Source organism: Trachypithecus francoisi, unplaced genomic scaffold, assembly GCF_009764315.1.
Source record: "Trachypithecus francoisi isolate TF-2019V2 unplaced genomic scaffold, Tfra_2.0 Lachesis_group15, whole genome shotgun sequence".
Taxonomy (NCBI): Eukaryota; Metazoa; Chordata; class Mammalia; order Primates; family Cercopithecidae; genus Trachypithecus; species Trachypithecus francoisi.
This window is the reverse complement of record NW_022681460.1, coordinates 24,946,245-24,967,830: the sequence shown is the minus strand read 5'-3', so window position 1 is coordinate 24,967,830 and position 21,586 is coordinate 24,946,245. Positions and strand designations below refer to the sequence as shown.

General features: G+C 38.8%; 1 protein-coding gene across 12 annotated transcripts in view; it reads right to left on the bottom strand.

Moving 5' to 3' along the window:
• The window catches only part of TPD52L1 (TPD52 like 1), a 102,959-nt gene continuing 81,373 nt past the window's right edge, over window positions 1-21,586 (bottom strand). For 7 of the 12 annotated variants that reach the window (XM_033234453.1, XM_033234458.1, XM_033234457.1 and 4 more), the window contains 4 exons: window positions 13,733-13,834; window positions 9,572-9,610; window positions 6,130-6,190; window positions 1-665 (listed from right to left, as the gene is read on the bottom strand). In XM_033234453.1, the coding sequence (XP_033090344.1) occupies window positions 537-665; window positions 6,130-6,190; window positions 9,572-9,610; window positions 13,733-13,834 (331 nt within the window). In that variant the 3' untranslated portion in view covers window positions 1-536. The remainder of the gene's footprint in view (window positions 666-6,129; window positions 6,191-9,571; window positions 9,611-13,732; window positions 13,835-21,586) is intronic. The other 5 variants (XM_033234462.1, XM_033234464.1, XM_033234463.1 and 2 more) reach the window with 3 other exon arrangements.

The window sequence follows — 21,586 nt, the reverse complement described above, 5'->3', positions numbered from 1 at the left end:
GTCATTAAAATCAATTATTTTAATTGCTGAAATTAACATACATAATTGATGTAGGTGAGAGAGATCACAAGTAGTTGGATGAAATTTATAGTAAATCATCCTATTGCTGGAGACAGTCATGAAGAGCTCCATCCTGTTGATCTGCTGAACTGAAAGGGACTGTTCATTCAGCCTTCAAGGACATGCACATCATAAAGGAGGCCAAGCAAAAATCAGAGCAAACAATAGCTACATGTTTGGAAAAATATACATCGAATTAAACAGACAAGAGTTATGACCAGTTGTGTACCTGCTCAAGTGGAAACATTTTAAAATGTGACAGTCATCTACGAATACTGAAATGTGATGGTCAAGTGGTCCATCATCAACACACATACAAACGGAAATCATTAAACTTTCTTGAGGGGCCATTTGAATAACAATGTCAAAGCCTGGGTTTTTCCCAGCGGGATTTTGGTCTTCTTATCTGGACAAGCACGGGCAGAGATGGGCTGGGTAGTGGCGGGTTTCTGGATGCAGCCACACGCTGGCTGGACTTAGCACTGCAGCTCCTCCTCCTTGGTCCGCCGGGAGCCTCCTGCCAAGCTCTGGGCGCTGGCATGGGCCGTGGAGCTGAGGACCTCCTCAAAACTGCCTCCATTAGGGTTCGTCCCGCCTACTTTCGTCTGAAATGAGCAGATCCACAAAAATGCAGTGAGTTGTTACTATCATTTTTGTAATGTCTTTATAAGAATGCCAAAGGCTGGATTACTTTCAAATTCAGAAATACTTTCTATCTTTAGAGACAAAAGAATGTACAGAAGTTTGTTTCCTTTTGCAGAGTGCTAGAATGCTATTCATACTTGGGTTCCGGGATTGGATTCCAAACTTTAATTTTGTACAATTTTAGCAACCCTCTTTTTATCTCTTCTACATCTAAGATTTTAATTCCTTCAGGAGCATAATCGGATCCATGGACTTGGAACATCTATCCCCACTCACCCAGATAACTGATCTAATCAAAATGGAATTCGATTTTTTATTAATTCCTCCAATTTTACAATGTATAAACATCCTTACATGACATAAACTTAGATTTTTCTACTTGGGAGTTAGCAGGGCAAACTGGATTTCTGACAAATGTCTTTTGAAAAATCAGAGTGGCTCAATGGAAAATTATTTCTGGTTTCTGCTTTGAAAGTTGAAGATGGATCACGTTTTAATCACTGGTGATTTCACATCATCTTAGACAATTGCCTTTTGATACGGTTTGGCTGTGTCCTCACCCAAATCTCATCTTGAATTGTAGTTCCCGTAGTCCTCATAATCCTACCAGGGAGGAACCTGGTAGGAGGTAATTGAATCATGGGGGCGGTGACCTCCATGCTGATCTCATGATAGTGAGTGACTTCTCACAAGATCTGATGATTTTACAAGGGGCTTTCCACCATTTGTTCTGCACTTCTTCTTCTTGCCACCGTGTGAAGAAGGACATGTTTACTTCCCCTTCTGCCATGATTGTAAGTTTCCTGAGGTCCCCTCAGCCTTGTGGAACTATGAGTCAATTAAGTCTCTTTCCTTTATAAATTACCCAGTCTCAGGTATTTCTTCACAGCAGCGTGAAATGGAATTAATACAGCCTTGTAGTAGGAATATTCTTTACAATGCAGTTATGATGTTTTACAAGGCCTTTTTCTCATGTATTTGTTATTGACTAAGAATAGAAACCTAAAGGAATTAACTTACAATTTAAAAATATGGCTAAGTATTTTGAAACATTCCTTATTAAAACTGCTGTATATTTGATGATGCAAAATGCTTAGTGCAAGTCCATTAATAGTCACATTTGCCTTCCCTCCCATTGTTTTTCATAATGTAGAAAAACACTTTGAAGGAAAAAAAAAAAAAGATATAGAATAGATAATGTTGTTATTGCCAAACTGATGTTGATGCCTCACTGTCACCAAAGTGATCACTCACAGACATCAACAACACTGGGGAGTGTGTCCGTGCTGCCTGGCCCGCCCTTTTAAAAACATAACCAGGGTTCAAAAGCAGTTCCATCATTACAAAACACACTTTTCTCCAATTGTCACTAAAATCTCTCTCTGCATCTTAAATTTATTTATTATATTGAATTTTTGTACTCTGTTTGGTGTCAGAAAACTCTACCTGTAAAGGGCCAGACAGTAAATACTTTAGACTTGGGAACCACATTGTCACTCTCACAGATACTCAAATCAGTTCTTGTAGGAAGTAGCCACAGTCAATACCTAAGTGAATGAGCATGCCTTTTCTTTTCTTTCTCTTTCTTTCTTTCTCTTTCTTTCTTTCTTTCTTTCTTTCTTTCTTTCTCTTTTTCTTTCTTTCTCTCTTCTTTTCTTCTTTCTCTCTTCTCCTTTCTTTTCTTTCTTTCTTTCTTTCTTTCTTTCTCCTCCCTCCCTCCCTCTTTCTTTCGTTCATTCGTTCTTCTTTCGTTCGTTCTTTCTTTCATTCTCTTTCTTTGAGATGGAGTCTTGCTCCATGGCCCAGGCTGGAGTACAGTGGTGCAATCTTGGCTTACTGCAACCTCTGCCTCCTGGGTTCAAGCAATTCTCTCTGTCTCATCCTCCTGAGTAGCTGATGTTATAGGCACCCACCACTATACCCAGCTAATTTTTGTATTTTTAGTAGAGATGGGGTTTCACCATGTTGGCCAGGCTGGTCTCAAACTCCTGACCTCTGGAGACCTGCCCACCTTGGCCTCCCAAAGTGCTGGGATTACAGGCATGAGCCACCAGGCTTGGCCAAGGCTGTGTTTCAGTAAGACTTAATGTATGGACACTGAAATGTGAATTTATGTAATTTAATTTTCAAATGTCACAAAAATTATTTTTGTTTTGATTTTTTTCAACCATTAAAAAATGTAAAGCCATTCTCAGCTTATGTACCATTCAAAAGAAACGGGTCAGCTTAGTTTATAGACCTCTGGCAGAGCACTGATTCTTCCTTCCCTCTGTTATCTTAACACTGGGAACTGGTGGGGGAAAGGGATGGTTTCCACTGTGTGATTTTTCACTATGCTTATTTCTTCCCTGAGAGAAACAAATAAGATTAATTCCATGTAATCTACTCTATTAATAGTTCCCTCTCTCTTTTTCCTTCCATTCACATTCTCTTTTGCAATAGAAGTAACACACAATATTGAACTCAGTGAACAACAATTACTGATGTTTTCTTCTGTGCCTTGTTTCGTTATTCTTTCCTGTTTCTTGATTTCCTCAAAATAGAGCAGTAAAATGAAGAAGGAAGGAAAGGCTTTGTAAGAAATCAATTCAGCAAAGATTGGATGGAATCAAAGATATTCCCAACCACGTAGGTTTAATGACGGCCTACCGCAATACCATAGGTAAGGACCTCCTTAAGCAAAGATGTGAATGATAACATTCTCCTGGACCCTTCTCTTCATAATTGTTTTTCATACAAGTATTTGTCACTTTTCCGCCAAATTATAATCGTTCTTTGCATAGAATTTCATTTGAATCGCTGAGTTGGGCTTCCTAATCTCTCATAATACAAAAAGAAACAAAATATGTAATATAACTTGGCCCCCCCCCTTTTTTTTTTAAGGTTTTGGTCCAGGCCGTGTGATGTATTTATCAAAAAATAGGTGCACTAAAAATATGGTCTGCTTGACCTGGATGCAAAATGGTTGGAAGAGATGTAGTTACTCATGACTCATTGGGAGATGGTAGAAGATACCAAAAGTGGTTTCACAGAAGTTGGTTCTGCATTTGCTTGTTTGTTTTGGATGAAATAGGAAGCATGCTCAGTGACTATACAGGTGACACCAGCTGAGGTGTCAAGGAATACATTGTAAGGGCATAGGCAGAACTAAATTTTATAGGATTGGAAAAGTGTTTCACGGAAAAACAAACTACAGAATTGGGTAAAAAGAACGAACCATGGATTTGGTACAAGTGCCACATGGTACATGACAGATTGTGTGAGAAGATGGCAGGAGTGGACCTTTACAGTGGAACCTATTTTCTCACAGAACATAAATATGACTATGATTCCTTATCAGCAGTGTCTTCAAAAATCAAATTGAAAACAGGGTATGTGAATGGAAATGCAGCTCATAGACCTGCAAGAAATTCCACTCATCTTTACCAATTCGTGAGTCATTCCCTCAGCAGAAAACTATCTAAGGATCCTTAATTAAAGAACAATATAGACATTTTGGAGAAGATTTAGAACACGAAAGTAAATTGCAAAAAATAAGCTATATAAAAAAAGGGTTATACATATCTATTATTTAGTCTAGTGGGAAAAAAAGGACTGAGAAATTTGTAATTATTGAGGAATGGGAGGTTTGACACAAAGCATAATTATCAGCTATTCTCCATTGCCTGGGTGGACAGAAAAAGAGGAATTAGGCTTTGGCCATGAGATAGGAGGTGTGTGGGATGTGCATCTTGTTAAACCACAAACAATCATACAAGCATAGAATCACTTTCAGGAGGTCTTCACAAAGGCTAGTATCTGGTGGGCTGGGTTAGTTATGTGCTTATCTGAAGGAGGTGGCAGGCTATACCTTCTATCCCAATGAGGCGAGAAAAGTGAGAAGCTGAGCATGTGGATCAAACACTTAAATCCTGTGGGAGCCATGAGCTTACCAGAGTTTCCTAAAAGCAAATGAAAATAGGTTTTTCTTTATTCTTCTTTTGCTTCTTCATAGCTCCTTCTTCTAAAGAAAACCTAAAAAGTACAACTTCTCCTCTGTCAGAACTTGTGTAAAAAGCAATGGAACCTGTCCTCACTGGGTCGTCTAAGGCTGAAAACCAAACGTTTAGAAACTGACTCCTGGGATTTTTGAGCCTTTCGTTTTGATCTTCTAGCAAGAGAAATGTTCATAACATTGGATGCTTCTCTCTTTAAAAAAAATTTTCCTACCCACAGGGCAGTTTAACAGCTCCCACTGGTTCCTGTACGCTCAATAAGGGATGATGTTGGCATGCAGAGCGGTGAAACTGCACAACTGGAAACTTCTGGTGATTGAAACTGATGAAGGCATGGTAATGCTGAGTAATAATTTCATTCCTGGACCTTAAACACCTAATTATGCGTCTAATAAAGTAGAAGTAGACTATGTGAAAGACGCTGTCCTAAGAAAAAGACTCTCCAGGTCAAAATCCACAAGAGCACCTAGAACCGCGAGTAAGGAATAACTTACAACCTCACATACACTTATCAGGCAGCACACGTGACAGCAGCGTGAAGACACAGGATTCAGAGGCAGCTAAATAATCAGCATGGGATACGAAGGTTTTTGATCTGGTTAAAGATCACATATATTCTTAATTTTCCCAGTTATGGTAAAATACAGAAATGGATTGTATATGAAATAGAGATAATGATAGCAAGATGTAATTAAGTCATTAAGTGATACCTTTAAAAAATAATCTTAGTAGTTTTAATGATTTTTCTTGTTTTAAAAGTTCAATTGTGAGACTAGACTGATTTCATTTTACTCTTTTTATTCAAACTTACCTATGCTCAAACAATAATTCCAGTGAATTTTAAAAACACTTACCCTGTAATAGGCACATTTTCAATTTACACCCAGGGATGAAATGCATTATTGTGTTATTATAAAATGCATTTTGTGACTCAGTTGAATTTTCCCTCTATGATAGCCATACTGTGCTGTGCTCAGTACTTGAATTTATAAATAAGTCTAGGTAGCTGATGGGTAGTGGATACATAGTCCTGAGTTTGTTTTTGCTGGTCCATGTCCAAACCAGAGCAGCTATGTGCTGTTATTGAACTTTCACTCACACTCTAAATTCAGAATTCATATAGCCTTTATTCTATCCACAGTCATCTCACAAATCTACTTTTGGTGGGATAGCATTAAGAGATTAGGTGGTAAACACATACCCCAATTCACTTTAATGAACAATTCACCCCTGAATGGTTTATACAAACAACTCTAAGGATACAGTAACACTATTCAATAGTGGTTTTATTCATAGATTTATATGTGAAGGAAAAGGTCTGACTTGATGCAAGCCTGCCTTCTTGGCCCTGCCTCAACTTTAACCACAGCAATGGCTAAGCTGTCCTGAGTCAATGGACCCACTCACACAGAATTCACTTCATCTGTACCTTGAGGCTTGTGACAGTTGTCTCAACCCTCTCCTCAAATGATTTGAAAGTAGGAGAATTCCTAAAATAACAAAAAGAGAGAGGTCAGCTCCAAAGGCCTAGCTGTCTTAGCAACCATGCTGTTTGGTTTTCTGCTCATATTTGTAAACATGGCCTCTGCAATAGAGCTACCTGTCAGCTATCCATCTACACCAACAACGTTTTAAAATGTATGTCACTCTTCCGTTAGGTTAGGTTCAGAAACCATAACCTGACATGGAGTTTTTCTAGGTAAAATGATCAGATACTCAACTATACAGTAAATAATATGATATTTGGCAATGACACAACTGTAATAATTCCATGGTACACTGTAAATCATTTCCAATGAGCCAGTGGAGCAATAGGTACCTTAAGTTTTCATTTAGCATTTATTGTTTCTATCACAACACTCCTCTTCCTGACTCAGGATTTTTAGTAAGCAATGGAAAATCCATATGAAGAATGTCATGTTTGAGTTTTGCCACTTGGCAGTATTTAAAGTTATTTATTTCAGCAAATGTGAGACAATTCAGAAATAGTGCAAGGAAAAAAATGTTCATATATTTTTTCTTTTCCATGCCTTAGAAAAATAATCATTTTGACAACTCACATGAAGTGGTGTTTTGGAAAGTTAATGCTTTCATTATTTTAAGATGAAACATACCCATTACCTACCTAACGCCCAATCAAAACGGTGTTATTAGCACGCGTTATTTTTCCTACCAAATAGGATATATCTATTTGTTCTCTTACCAAACAGAACCTTTGCAGCCTAATGGCTTTTTCTTTTTTCTTTTCTTTCTTTTTTTTTTTTTGATACAGAGTCTTGCTCGGTCGCCCAGACTGGAGTGCAGTGGTGTGATCTTGACTCATTGCAACCTCTGCCTCCAGGGTTCAAGCAATTCTCCTGCCTCAGCCTCCTGGGTAGCTGGGACTACAGGTGCCCACTACCACATCCAGCTATGTTTTTTGAATTTTTAGTAGAGACGGGGTTTCACCACGTTGGCCAGGCTGGTCTCGAAGTCTGACCTCAGGTAGTCCACCTGCCTCGGCCTCCAAATGTGCTGGGATTACAGGCGTGAGCCACCATGCCTGGCCCCAATGGCATTTTATTTGTGACTCATTCATTGTGTTAAATAATCTATACATCATTTTGTTGCTTTAAGCTTAAAAACTTCATTTGGTGCTTCCTGGTGTTCTATATTGGATTTGGCCCCATAATATAATTTAATGATATCACTACCATTAAAAATATCATCAACTCCTCCTAAAGAAACAGGAACTGAACTAAGTGTATTTTAAATCTTGTATCCATGTCAGCTTTCAGCAACAACAACTGCCATCATTTTCAGATCAAATAATTCAACTAAATGTTGAATTAATAAGGCACTCATTATTCTCTCTTGAGTGCAAAAAAAAAAAAAGTAAAATAAGAGGAATGGCCTAGAAAAACTTTATAAAGGAGAATGACTATAGAATATAGGTTTCATTGTATAGTGCAGAATGAAGTATCACTCTTATACTACTAAAAGGCAATGAACATAGATGTTCATGAGTGAATTTGGGAATTGTCTCCTGGGTCTTTGGTGCTCCACAGGGTCAGAAATGTACTTGCATTCAGGCTGCACAGATTAACAATGGTGAGTTCAGAGGGTCCTGACATGGCATCACATTTTGTGTACGACTCAAACACGAGTCAAATTCCTATGAGTGATCCTCCATAATCCTGTTTCATGATGAAATATTAGTAAAATTATATTTGCACGACTCAAAAAGTATATAGTTATTGGCACTTCATTTCCATTGCAGATTTTACTTGACGAAGCCTGCACACATGACTGCCTGTCATCCATCAGTTACACAAACCCACAGTGAGGAAATGGTTCATGGGTATATGTTAGACAAGCAAAATAATCTTTTTTCAAGTTAGTTTCAGGCAAGCTCATGCGGACTGCATTTGACCCATAAGCCACTACCAGATGAATTCCTGGTCCACAGGGGAAAACCATGTTAATTTTTGCAAGTCTTCTTCTGACACCCAGATTCAAAACTTGACAGGTAAAGGGGAACAGAGCTTTAGGTTCCACTACCCGCCTTGGGTATTCTTATGCTAGGGAGAGCAAGCCATTCAAAGATGAACTAAGCAATCTTGAATCTGTACTCTCTGTTTACCACCAAATACAGAGAACTAAATACTGTGGTTAAATTTCCAAATCAACCAATTAACAACATAACCCCAGTGCAGAAGAGCCTTCCTTCATAAAATACAATAGAACAGACATTCATCTAATTAAATTATACTAGGATACATGCTGGAGAACAGGGAGAAACTCTTTAATCAGATTTAATCAGATGTACAACTTCAATCAGATTTGATCAGATGCACAAACTTTTAGCGCTGCAAATGACCCTAGGAAGAATTTGGCTTCATGTCAGTTAAAAAACAGAGGAAAAGATTATATATATAAAGAATCTGGCTTCAGCGGTCTCAAACTATTGAAAGTAACTGAACTCCTTCTATAATGCACTCAAACCACAATATTAACATAAAGCAGGTAGAAGAGGCATAGCTCTGACTGAAGTGGGGGAAGATCCCAAAGGCTTCATCTCTAGGCAGCCTTAGGGCTCAGTGGGTGGAGGGGAACCTTTGGCAAGCAGCTGATCTGGTTATAGCCTCTTATTCTAAACATGATGAAGCTGATACCATTGAGGTGATTTTCCCATGAGTGCAAAGTTAATCCTTGGCAGAGCTGGGCTAGAGCCTGCATTTTCTGATTTTCAATTTAACACTCATTCCTGTCTTGCTATTAGTTTAATTTTATCTGACTGCATCACTATGCCATGCAAACTTGAAGTGAGGAATGTCTTTCTCACCAGTTTTTATCTGGTCAGTAATTATACTGGCATTTTATTATTTAAAAAACATCTCACCTTAATATCTACCTTAAAAAATCCTAATGATATCCTTTCTAGAACTTTAGCTTTCTTAGTCTTCAATCCTTTCATTTAAACTTTCCCCCAGGCTGGCATTTAATTCTGCTGAAATGAGAAACCCAAGTTTACCTTTGCAAGATTGCTCGGCATGTTCAGACACTGTGCTAAGTGCTTTATGTAGGTTCCTTTGTTTATGCCTCACAAACACCACATGAAGTAGGTCTTATTTCTTGTAATATATGGATAAAAGAATTGAGGTTAGGTCACTTGCCTTGAGTCACACAGGAAAGGCTAGATTTAAGCCAGGATGTCTGGTCAAAAGCCCAAGCTACACAATTCTTCTACAGAATTGTCAACCTTTTCTTCTGAAGACCATCAGCAATTTCCTTTCGCATAAAGCAGGGGAACCCCATAAGTAAATATAAATGAAGTAACACTTTAAACACATTCCATATTAATATTACATAAAATATTTTACACACATTACCTCATAGCAGGCATACTTATGGAATGGCGAATGGAGTAGCTTCAGAGCAAAAGCAGATTAAAGGGGAAAAAAGAAAAAAGAAGAGAGCACACATAAGTACATGAAAAACTCCCTATTTGTAGTTCTAAAACAGCAATTCCAAATATCTGAAATATTCCCTGCCCATCCAACCAAGATGATATTTGTTTTTGTTGGGTATAATAGGCATAGTCAGCTTTCAAGGGTATAAATGAAAAGTAGATGGTGGATCCACAGTTGCATATTATTTTACTTTCTGCAGCCTCCTTTCGCCAGGAAATCTGAGAATGTCTGGTTTCTCCCAGGTGAACCCAGTAGCCCATGGACATCTTCTCCAGGCCCAGCCTAGGTCTCTACTCCCTTCTGCTCAGGAAGACAGTAAGGAGCAAAAGGCAGCACCCAGGAAATAGAGCCAGGCAGGTAGAAGCTAATCATTCCATGGTAGAGAAACTGGCCAGAGGAAATCAAGAAGTTAACATAAGACTTTCAAAGAAGCACATGCAAGGCAAACACAGTTCTCATAGGCCAATGTGAGGGCAGGGACTTCTGCATCCATTCTGGTTTGATTGTCAGGATGATTGATTTGTACCAGATGATTGTCAAGAACATCTGGTGCAAATACAAACATTCCTGAGCATTTTAAGAGATTTAGGCTTCTCATCCTATTAATCCTAGTAGCTGATTCATCTTCCCTCTGGTTGACTGCCTGTTACTTTCTATTGAGTTCCACTCAGAAATCAGGCTGGGTAGGGCGAGGAGTACAATGGGTCCATTTTCCTGGCCTAGTGCTGGATCCCACCTCACACTTTTCAACAGCATCCCTGCTTTCTCTTCTCTCAAGAAGCTAATAGTTCAGGGACCAAATCTGTCACCCTTCCCTGATAATATCCATTAGTATGGTTAGCACTTTGCTAGAACACAGAAAGAAAGGGACAAAGAAATTCATGGGATACTTACGGTCTTACCCTAGACACTCGATTTAGAAACTATTAGGCAGATATTTCCTCAGAAATTACACTTAAAACGCATCACTAAAAGAGCCTAATCTGCATTACCAATTGGTGTATCTCTGTAAACATAGACCACTTTCTTAGGAAAAAAATTTTTTAAAAAAAGTATATAATAAGATTCCAGCTAAAAGAAGGCTTAGTTCAGGGACTTGGGACTAACAATCGCAAACTTCTTAACATACGCGCTTTTCCAGTAACCTTTCTTCCCTTCAACTTCAGAAGGCACAGAAAGTTGAAGGTGAAACATCAACACAAATTACGGGTACAAGAAATTCACAGAAACATGACAATCTACAGAAAATCTGTTTTTGTTTCTCAACTTTACTTTCTAGAAGCTTTAGAAAACACATATAACTTTCAATCTCCACTTTGCTTTTTCTTCTTCTTCTTCTAATTCTATGAACCTCTGTCAACACCGGAAGAAATGGTGCAGAGAAAGAGACTCCTGAGAGATTGTTCAGCTAGTGAAATGGTGTAAATGATTCAGAAATGAGATACAGACGTACCCCAATAAGTTCAAATGTATTAAGTGCCCTATAAACTATCTTCCTGGTCACGGACACTCTCTGGAAAACAGAGTGTAGTTTTGTTGGTTCAGACATAGTGTGAAAGAAACAGGGAGCCCTGGGAAGCAAGGAGGCAGCAAGGCAGTGGGCAGAGCCCCACACGCAGCCCCGTGGCGCTTACCCGATGGAGTGAGACCTGCAGCCAGGAAGCACAGGAGAGAAGAGCAGGAGCACAGTTAGCAAACAGTAGGCGGGGAAACAGCGCACTGCCCTTGGTGGTCCCCTTTCAAGGGCCCCAGGGCAGAGACGGGGTAGCTTCATTTACCGCTCTTGATTACACTTTTTAATGTCTCTGACAAATCGTCTTACCAACTCAGGTTTTGCTTCTAACTGTTATTCCTATACGTATATAACATTGATTGGACTGTAATAAAATGACATGCCTTCTCCAACCATTTTGTCCCCACTGGATCACAGTTTGAACAAATTAATTGAGAAGTTCCCAGAAGATGCCAATGTTATTAGAAAAATGATTCCAACCACTTGGATTTCTTCGGAGTACTTTCCTAAGTGTGACCTCATTTTAACTTTACAGGAAACATTTTGGTTAAGTGGGTATTAACAATGTTACTTTATGGATGGAGAAAGGGAGTGGAAAATTCCATGACAATCAGGTTAAAATGAGAATCTTACTTAGCCCAGAAAAATACAACTAATTTTTACAAAACATACAAATTAAATCCTAACATAATGCTTTTTTTTTTCTTCCAACTATTAAAAGGCCCAAATTCTAGGTTTTACAAAATCTGTAAATATTAATTTGGAGTAATTTTAAAGAAAACCTGAGAGGTGCTGTTTTTCTTCCAAGGTATCTGAATTTTGCTGGTGATGTTTTTGAATAAATTCAGAAATTTGTTATCAGAATGCACAAAAATGTTATAACATAACTAATAAAAATGTAGACTAATATGACACTTTTAACCAAAAATAAGTTTAAAATAAAAGGTCTATGACCAAATTTTAACATATTCCCCATATTTACAAATTGGCACATCAGTTTTTGAACAAAAAATCAAAGCTTACTAATTTTTCTCATTTAAGGGCTTTTATTAAATTAAGCTTAAACACTTTTAAAATGACTTTTATGTATATTGCTTGTTTTGGCATAATTTAAAAGTAAAAATCTTTGTAAAACTTGTTGCTTTCACAGAGAGTTATTCTCATTTATATACAAGTGTTAGATATAGTTTGAGAGAAATATACACATAGAATATTATGAAAATAAAGCTCTGAAATTTTCAAACTCTTCAAAATATTTCAGGATTGTATTTGATTAGCAACATAGACTATATTTTCCAATATTTTTAGCCACAGTGTATAATGAAAATTTTGTATCCTTTACATGGGGTAATAACAAATGGAAAGTTTGGAAGTCCTGGAAAACAGGCCATCCACTATACTAAACAAAGCCACACTGAAACAGGAGGAAAGGCAGTCAATACAGTCTTGACATTATACTCAATTAGTGTTTGAATATGAATGTCAACATATTGCATATGCTTCATTCTTCACTGTTGGGAAAAACAATTTATGAAATACAGTGGGCTCCTGTTAATGTCCTCTCTCTAATTTTTACCATCTTGTAACCAAGCTGGTCACTTAAAGATAAAAAACTGCTATTTTTTGAGTGCATAATACATGTCAGGGTTTCTTCTGCTACTTTTGTAATAGTCCGATGACATTGTTATTCTTATCTCCATTTTATTAGTGAGAAGCCACGTACAGGTGAACTAAGTTATGTCTGTCTTCCTCATAAATTGACCCTCTGAAGTCAGATTATTCAGAAGCTTGTTATAAATGCAGATTCCTAGACTCCACCCCAGACTTACTGAGCACAACCTCTGAGAGGTGCAACCTAAGAATACGTATTTTAAACAAGCTTCAGAGGTGTTTGTAAGGTCTCCTAAAGATGCAGAGGCACTATTCTAATTAGCAGTATCATGCTGGAGTTCCCAGGGTTCAGGTGAAAGATTTCAACACAGTATGAAGAGAACCAGTTTTATAAACATGGGAAAATATGTTTTCTTGGATATAACAGGTTATAGAGTGTTTCCTATTTTAAAGGATTATTTAATCAGTTTAGATAAATGTTATAATGCCATTAAAATTATTACAAATTTTATCTGTAATAAAATTAGGGGTAATTAATAATCCAGAAGGTTTACCTGTTTATCACACCTGCTTCTGAAGAATTTCAATTACTTTTTATTATTGTGGCATTAGTAAAAATGAAGATAAAACAATGTACTCAGATTCATGCACGTGTCCTTGTGAATGCCTAATTGTTAAAATAGTGAATGAATATTGTGGACAGTCTAGCAATTTTTGAAGTAAATAAAATTTAATAATATAATTTATAAAGATATATCTATAAATGTAAAGATAGATATTTGCTTCTCAGTGTCAAAGCTTTTCCTTTTTTTTATTTTTTGAGACAGAGTCTCAACATTTTTATCCATTACAATAAAAAAAATACATATGTTGAGATGACCAGCTAATAGCTAGTGCTCCCTTCAAACGGAAAGCCAAGGGCTTAGCACTGTTCCCATGGTATTTCCCCACAGTACCTCATGTCTCCAAACTTCTTGCTGATGGCCGTTCCAACGTTGCTGAAAGCTGCAGTTGCCTTCTGCCCTGCGTGACTCAGGGTTTCATGTGTTTTCTTGTAGCTAGAAGTAAAACAGAACAACATGGTTTTTATATCATGATCTCCCATAAACAATTCATCTTCCTTCTCACTCCTTACTTTGAAAACGTTCTTTCCTCAATAGATTTGGGAAGAAGATCCACAGAACCAACTGTTTCCATTCATTGTCTGGGGATGAAACTCAGAAGGAAAGTCAGACCATTAAATCTGAATTTAGGAAGTATATACAGATACAAATACAAATACAGATCTGAATGTGCAGATCTTTCATGACAAATAACGGAACTGCCCAGAGAACAGAATGTTGTTCTTGAAGTGTATTAGTTCTAAAACAGACACTTGTCAATGAAAGCGCTAGGCACCAAAGGTGGCACAGAAATTAGAGAATGCAGGTTTAGGTTTTGAAGGGACATCTAAGCTTATACTGTTAATTTGGGTAAAAGAAAACTCAGAAAAAGGCAAACTACAGCTAGTTATTTAGTTTACTTTTCTAGTATTTATAGCTGGGAATAATAAAAGCACGTCATCTGAAGATGATACAGTGACTTTTTTTCAAAACAGTTTTAGGAATATAGTGCTGTGAATATTTGTTGATAAGCCGCAAGGAAGCCATTCATCTTTGTGTCCCTAGTCTCTGACAAAGGGATAAAGGAGAAGCTCAATAAATAGTAGATGAATGAGTGGGTGATATCAAAAGGGACAACCTTCTGTGACTCTGAACTGGGAGTAGTGGCACTAGGAAAAGAAAGACTTATGATGGATTACAGGGATAGAATGGATAGATTCAACAGGAGATGGTAAGTGACAAATCAGAGCAAGACGAAAGATCATCCTGAGGATGTGAGCATCATGACAAGAAGAACAATGGTGCTACTTATAGGGCTGAGAAATTTGAAATTTCTGAGTTGGTTATTAAAGTGGGAAATAAAAGGTACATAACTTGAGGAATAATAGTACATCAGCAAAATTTTTATACACATTAAAAAAAAAACTCAAATCTTAAAATGCATATGCTGTCTTCTTCTGATTTATGCTGCTCCCAGGTAAGTTCTTCCAAAACCCTGTTATACTTGCATGTATATGGTACCTGTAAGAAAACATTATACCCTATGAAATCAGCTGTGTAGGAACTGCCCTTTTCCCTCTACCCCTTCCATCTCCCACAAGTCATCCAGTCCTAAGTATGATCTCAGGCTCTAGTGAATATTTTAAAATATGTGCCTTGGTCTTCCCTAGGACAGAAATAACTTTATTAATGTGGTATTCTTTTTTGTCAGCAGGATGGAATCTGTCTATAATATTGTTAGCATTATATGCTATTTATTAACACAATGCCTGTTTTCTTAGGAAGTATGAAAGACATACATTAACTAGATCATAAAACCAAATGTTCATTTACTAAACAGACATTTCCTATCAAAAACGAAAAGGCCGAGGGGAATAAGGTCAAAGAAGAATCTGGTGACTAGGGGGTAATTTGTGTCTCTGGAGAGGACTGTGTGAGGAGAACAAGGAATGTGGATGCCAGATGGCACTGGGTCAAACAGCAAATGAGACAAGATGAAAGAAATGAACAGCTTTGAGGAAGTTTGCTTAATTTATTTTTTTCTGTGAAGGTCCAAAAAATATCAGCTGATTCAAATTAAATTTCATTTTTACATTTTGCTACATGATTTTGGGTTTTAATTTTGGAAAAACATTTTTTGACTACATGAAACCATAGAATTTCAGGCAGTTTATACAAGAAATCAAATAACATCATCAAGGAGACAAGAGGAAGATGGCAGATAGGAGGCAGACCAGCTAACATGCATCTTGCACTTGCTCAGACAGAACAGTGTGTGGAGACTCACATCATGAACTTTTGCTCCAAGAAGCACCACAGGAACTTAACAGGGACACCAAAAGAATTCACAGATCCTTTGAAAGGAGTGGCACACTGCTGCAAATTCTGAGAGACAGGTGAAAAACTGAGTTCCTAGAGTGTGAGAGGAGAAAACCTGCCTCTGAACCCACATCTCCACTAGGGAATCTGAAAATCCAGATCACGGGAGAAGGATTTAACCTAACTTAGAGCTGGCATGGATTTAGGTATCTGGGCGAAATATAGCAGTAGCAGCAATGGGAAAAGCCTTATAGGCACTCCAGTCTCTCTAACTTGAGCCCAGGGAATGTATATAACTGTATCTCACAGAGCGCCTCAAGGAAGGCAGCCAGTGGAATTAGGGAGGGGTCATGGCGGGAAAGGAGTTTCCAACTGAATTTTATAATAATTTCCACTGAGCATGAACTTTCTTAAGCAGAATCTGGGGGGTGAGTGGAAACTGCTGCAGATAAGAGCACAGGAGCTACCAACACTGTGGGCAGACAGGGAGGGGTGCAGCCTGAAAGCTGTGCTTGCTTTCTCAGAAGGGAAGCCTGTGGCCTGGGGCAGGTCTGAGTTCAGTGTGCGCAGGCTGTCTGGATGGAAACTCAGCTCTGTTAGCAGAGCGCTGCAGGAGTGAGACTGGCCTCGCCAACTGTGTGGGAGCTGGGTGAGGCCTTTTGCTACCAGGTATCCGCCACTTCCCTGATGAACTATATGAGGCAGCAGAGGCAGCCTTAATCCCCTTTGGAACGTAACCTCATTGGCCTGAGAACCACACCTCCCACCCCCCAACAGTGGCTGCAGCAAGCCCCACCCAAGGAGAGTCTGACCCGCCCAAGGAGAGTCTATCCCTGCCCCCACTTGGTGGTATTTCTCTACCTGCCCTGGTAGCAGAACACAGAAGACGTAAACTCTTGAGAGCTTTATGGACTCACCTATCTCCTGAGAAACCAGAATACTTCTCTTGGACCATTTAGGGCAAGCTTAAATCCCACTGTTACTACTGCAGCTGGTGCCTTCTTGAAAACACCACCTCCTGGCTGTAGGTGGACCGACTCAGGCCATTACTGCAACTCATGACAGAATAACCCTGATCCCAGGAAGAAGAAAAGAACAGCTAACACTGCTGACTGTAACATCCTGGCTAAGCAGAGGTCCTGAGTCTGTCCACATGACAACTTCACTGCTAGCATAACCAGCAGCTAAGAAAGCCGGCACATTAAACGTATCTACAACTAAGGATTCTCGCAGAGTCTACTTCACTCCCTTGCCACCTCCACCAGAGCAAGTACTGGTATCCACAGCTGGGAGACCTGAAGACTGGTCATATCACAGGACTCTTTGCAGACATTTGCCAGCACCAGCCTGGAGCTTGGTAGTCCTGCTGGGTGGTTAGACTAAGAAGAGAAATAACAATCACTGCAGCAGAGCTCTCGGGATGTCCCATTTCTAAGGGAAGGGGGCGAGCACTACATCGAAGGATCACCCTATGGAACAAAAGAATGTGAACAACAGGCCTTGAGTTCCAGATCTTTCCACTGGTGGGAAGTTTCTCATAGCAGAGACACAATTGCAGTGCTGGGCGCAGGAGGGAAAGTCTGCACCTCTACCCCAAATATCAGGCAGCTTCTGTGATTGTAGGGAGTTGAAGAAGGCGTCCTTGTTTCCCCCGGCACTCTACTGTAGACACAGCTGGACTTCCCCCAGAGGAATGGAGGCACCTATAGACAGCCTTTCTGGAACAATCCAGGGTGAGTGCAACCCCACAGGAGGAACACACCCCAGATTCAGGCCTGCATGAGAGGCAAAGTCACAATTCCTCTCTACTTTGAACATCAACATTTCCATAGATGAAAAGAGGCGCCTGTCTGATCTGAATAGCCAGAACACTGGGACAGGAATGAGGCTATGAGGTGAGTAGCTTTCCTGCTGACCTGGTAGGAGAGCTGAGGTAGCTCCCACTCTTCACCCTGATAAAACCTCAGCACATCTAATTGAGAGCTCCTCCAGCCACCTTCATCAAGGCTGGGACCTCAGTCCACCATTAGGTATTACATCTACCCACCTGCCTTAGCCACAACCAGTGCCTAACCAGGGATACCTCTCCTAGTGGCCTAAAGCCTGAATCATCAACTCAGTAAATAAAACAGTGGGAAAAAAGTTAAATAAATAAATAAAGGGTACACCATGAGAGAACGAGATAAGCTTCAAGAGATACCTGCCATTCCAACTCCATAAGAGGCACGGAATTCGCCCACACACCAAGAATGTAACGACTACAAACAGCATAAGGGAAAGCCAGCTCACAAAAAAACTTTCTGTAACTAAGGATCTCATACAGAGTCTTCACCCCTATAAGCACCAAGAATTAAATTAGGCTAAAATAAACATTCAAGTCTAATCCTTAAGAGGGAAAAAATTAAATTAAGTTTAAAAAAAAATCAAGCAAAAATAAATTCCAGAACAATTTTAAGAAATAGCCTATCCAAATGAGAAGAAACTAGAAAAGTAATTCTAGTAATATAACAAACCAGGGATCTATAACACCCATGAAAGGTCACACTATCTCCCAAGGAATGGATCCAAACCAAGAAGAAATCTCTGAATTGCCACATAAAGAATTCAGAAGGCTGATTACTGTGCTACTCAAGGACATACCAGAGAAAGGTAAGTTGGCTGAAAACTAATTTAAAGAAACATAAAAAAAAAATACAGGACATCAACAAAAAATTTTTCATAAGGAAAAAACAATCCTAACTTCCGGAAATGAAAGATTTGCTTAGGGAAATAAAAAATGCAGTGGAAAGTTTCAACAATAGACTAGAATAAGTAGAAAAAAGAACTTCAGAGGTCAAAGACAAGGCTTTCAAATTAACACAATCCAACAAAGACAAAGAAAAAAAAATGAACAAAGCCTCCAAGAAATTTGGGATTATGTTAAATGGCCAAACCTAAGAATAATTGCTGTTTCTGAGGAAGAAGAAAAATTTTAGTTTGGAAAACATATTTGAAGAAATAATTGGGGAAAACTTCCCTGGCCTTGCTAGAGATCTAGACAACTAAATACAAGAAGCTCAAAGAACTCTTGTGAAATTATTCACAAAAAGATCATCACCTAGGCACACAGTCATCAGGTTATCTAAAATCAAGACCTCCTAGCTTAGGGCCTCTGCTCTAGCTGTTCAGCTTTGTGATGCCATAAAATATGGCACGAAAAGGGTTGTGCTATATTTTAAATGTCCCATTTTGAAGAATTAAAAAGATTTAAGCCTGCACCCTTGGGAAGACTCTAAAAGCAACCTCTTGCTGTCCAATCAAGGCCAGAGGTCCCTGGGGCCTTGGCCACTTGGTGCCTACAAAACGGACTGAGCCCTAGAGAGAAGGGAGTGATAAGGGTAAAAAGGAAACCAGGGAAGGATGGAGGAAAGGAAGAAAGTCTATTGAGCAACCACCTGCCACTGACTCTGTGTGGCCTGAAAGGTGACTCAAGGGAAAAGTAAATAGTCTGCAATATCTGTGGCTTTTGCATGAAGTTGGGACTGGCTACTAGTTGGAGAATTCATTCTTGTGTTGGTTCCACATTTCTTCAATAATTCTTACAATTAGACCCAACATTTAATTTTCTTTTAAGCTTTTCCATGTAGTTTAATTTTATATATTTGAGAATGTTTTGAATTAAGATATGATTTTTAAAACACTTTTTTCCATGTGTGTGACAATCTGAATTTAATGCATAATTTAAATATAGCTAGCTAGAGAGAAGTATATATTGAAAATAGGTGATAGCTACGTTGTGTTTTAAACACATTTCTATAGCAAAATGGGAGGTGAGCCTGTGCAGTGATCTGATTACTTTAGTGTGGATTAATATTATTTATGTCCCTACCATGAAAAATGCAATTCTATTTCTATGTGAAATTTTATAGTTAAAATTCAGCTATACAGGTAGTTTAATGCAGTGTTAAAGATTTTAGGACTCCTTATTTCCAATAATTATTTAATGTTAAATCTGAAGGGCATTGGAGCCGAATTCCTTCAGATTGCAGATGATGAAACTGAGGTCCAAAAGAGTTATGTGACTCTTAGTGACATAGGTAAGTCTAAGGCCTAGTCCAGGGTGCCTGCTTTCCATTAAAATATCTTGTTGCCTTGAAGATGATAGACATTTAAAGGTGAGTTAGGTCAGCTTTCTATAGCACCAGTGTTCAGAGAGAGAAACAATATTGCATTTCAAGAAAGCTAAAATGCACATTTTTTCCCCACATTTTTACACCTCTTCCCTAAGCTAAACATCATATTCCTTTTATATATATGTATAGACTTGGAATCTCACTATGTTATCCAAGCTGACCTCAAATTCCTAGACTCTGGAAATCCTTCTTCCTCAGCCTCCCCAGCAGCTGGGATTATAGGCAAGCACCACTGAGCCCAGCTAACCATCACATTTCTTGAAAACAGTTAGTTGCTATTTTATACACATTACTTGGAAATCAACAATTGAAAGAAATTTCAAAAGGGTAAACAGTGAGAAAGGGTTATATGTAGGGAAATGATTTCCAAGAACACGGTAACCAGAGACCCCAAGAGAAATAGCCCATTGGGCTCCAAGACTTAAAAGCACTGAGGAGCACCACTCACACTATAGCCTAAGCCAAGCTTGTCCAACCTGTGGCCTGTAGGTCACATGTGGCCCAGGACAGCTTTGAATGCAGCCCAACACAAATTCATAAACTTTCTTAAATCATTATGAGTTTTTTTTTTTTTTGCAACTTTTTTTTCTTTTTAGTTCATCAGCTATCCTTAGTGTATTTTATGTGTGGCCCAAGGAAGCCCAGATATTGGACATGCCTGGTCTACGCAAACAGTGCCTCAGGAGTTATGTATTGCATAGACCCTGTAACATTATGCTGCATCCTGATTGAACTTGATCTTAAAATTGCCTGAGTAATGTAGATCCCCATCCAGAAGCTAGGAGTCTGAGTCTTGGGAAAAAAAACAAAAAAACGAAAAAACAAAAAAACCCTCCTATCAGCCCAAAGAAGTTGGTGATTTATTCTTATTCTTATTATTTTATTTTATTTTTTTGTAGACAGGGTATCACTTGGTTACTCAGGCTGTAGTGCAGTGGTGTGAACACGGCTCACTGGAGCCTCCATCTCCTGGGCTTAAGCAATCCTCCCACTTCAGCCCCCTGAGTAGCTGGGACTACAGGCACATGCCACCATACCTGGCTAATTTTTTGCATTTTTTATAAAGACAGGGTTTCACCATGCTGCCCAGGCTGATCTTGAACTCCTGAGCTCAAGCAACTCTCTCACCTCGGCCTCCTGCAGGGCTAGGATTATAGGTGTGAGGCACAGCACTCGATGATGTATTGCATTTTATTATGCCATGGAATGTGGCACATTTTTAATACTTAAGATTGTTTTTCAACCCTATCATATAGAAGTATGTGCCATAATATTCAAATAATGAAAAACAACTTAAATACTAATACCCTGATTGACTTGACAATCTTGTAATTTAAATACAAATAGTATTTAGCATTTCAGATTGCTAGCTCTCTTACTTTAAGCTAAATATAGGTTCACCATTGCTGACTTACACAATTGATAAAGCAGAACAACAATACGTTTTCCTTAAGTAAAAGCATGAACGTGTAAGGTATCTTTGAGTTGCTGTCAGTTGTGCATTAGGTGGCAGAAACGTTGAAAGTATATGCTTTGAGTCTGTGTTGTGTGCCTGTCCTCACTTCAGCTACAAGAGCAGAACCAGGAGTTTCCAATGTGAAGCTTCTAACTCAAGAGAACAACTGAAACTTTCGGATGAGTGAAGAGAAATTTGCCCTTGTGTGTTCTAAAGCCATTCCAGCAAACCACACCGCTGTAGGGACCTGCACTTCTGAAA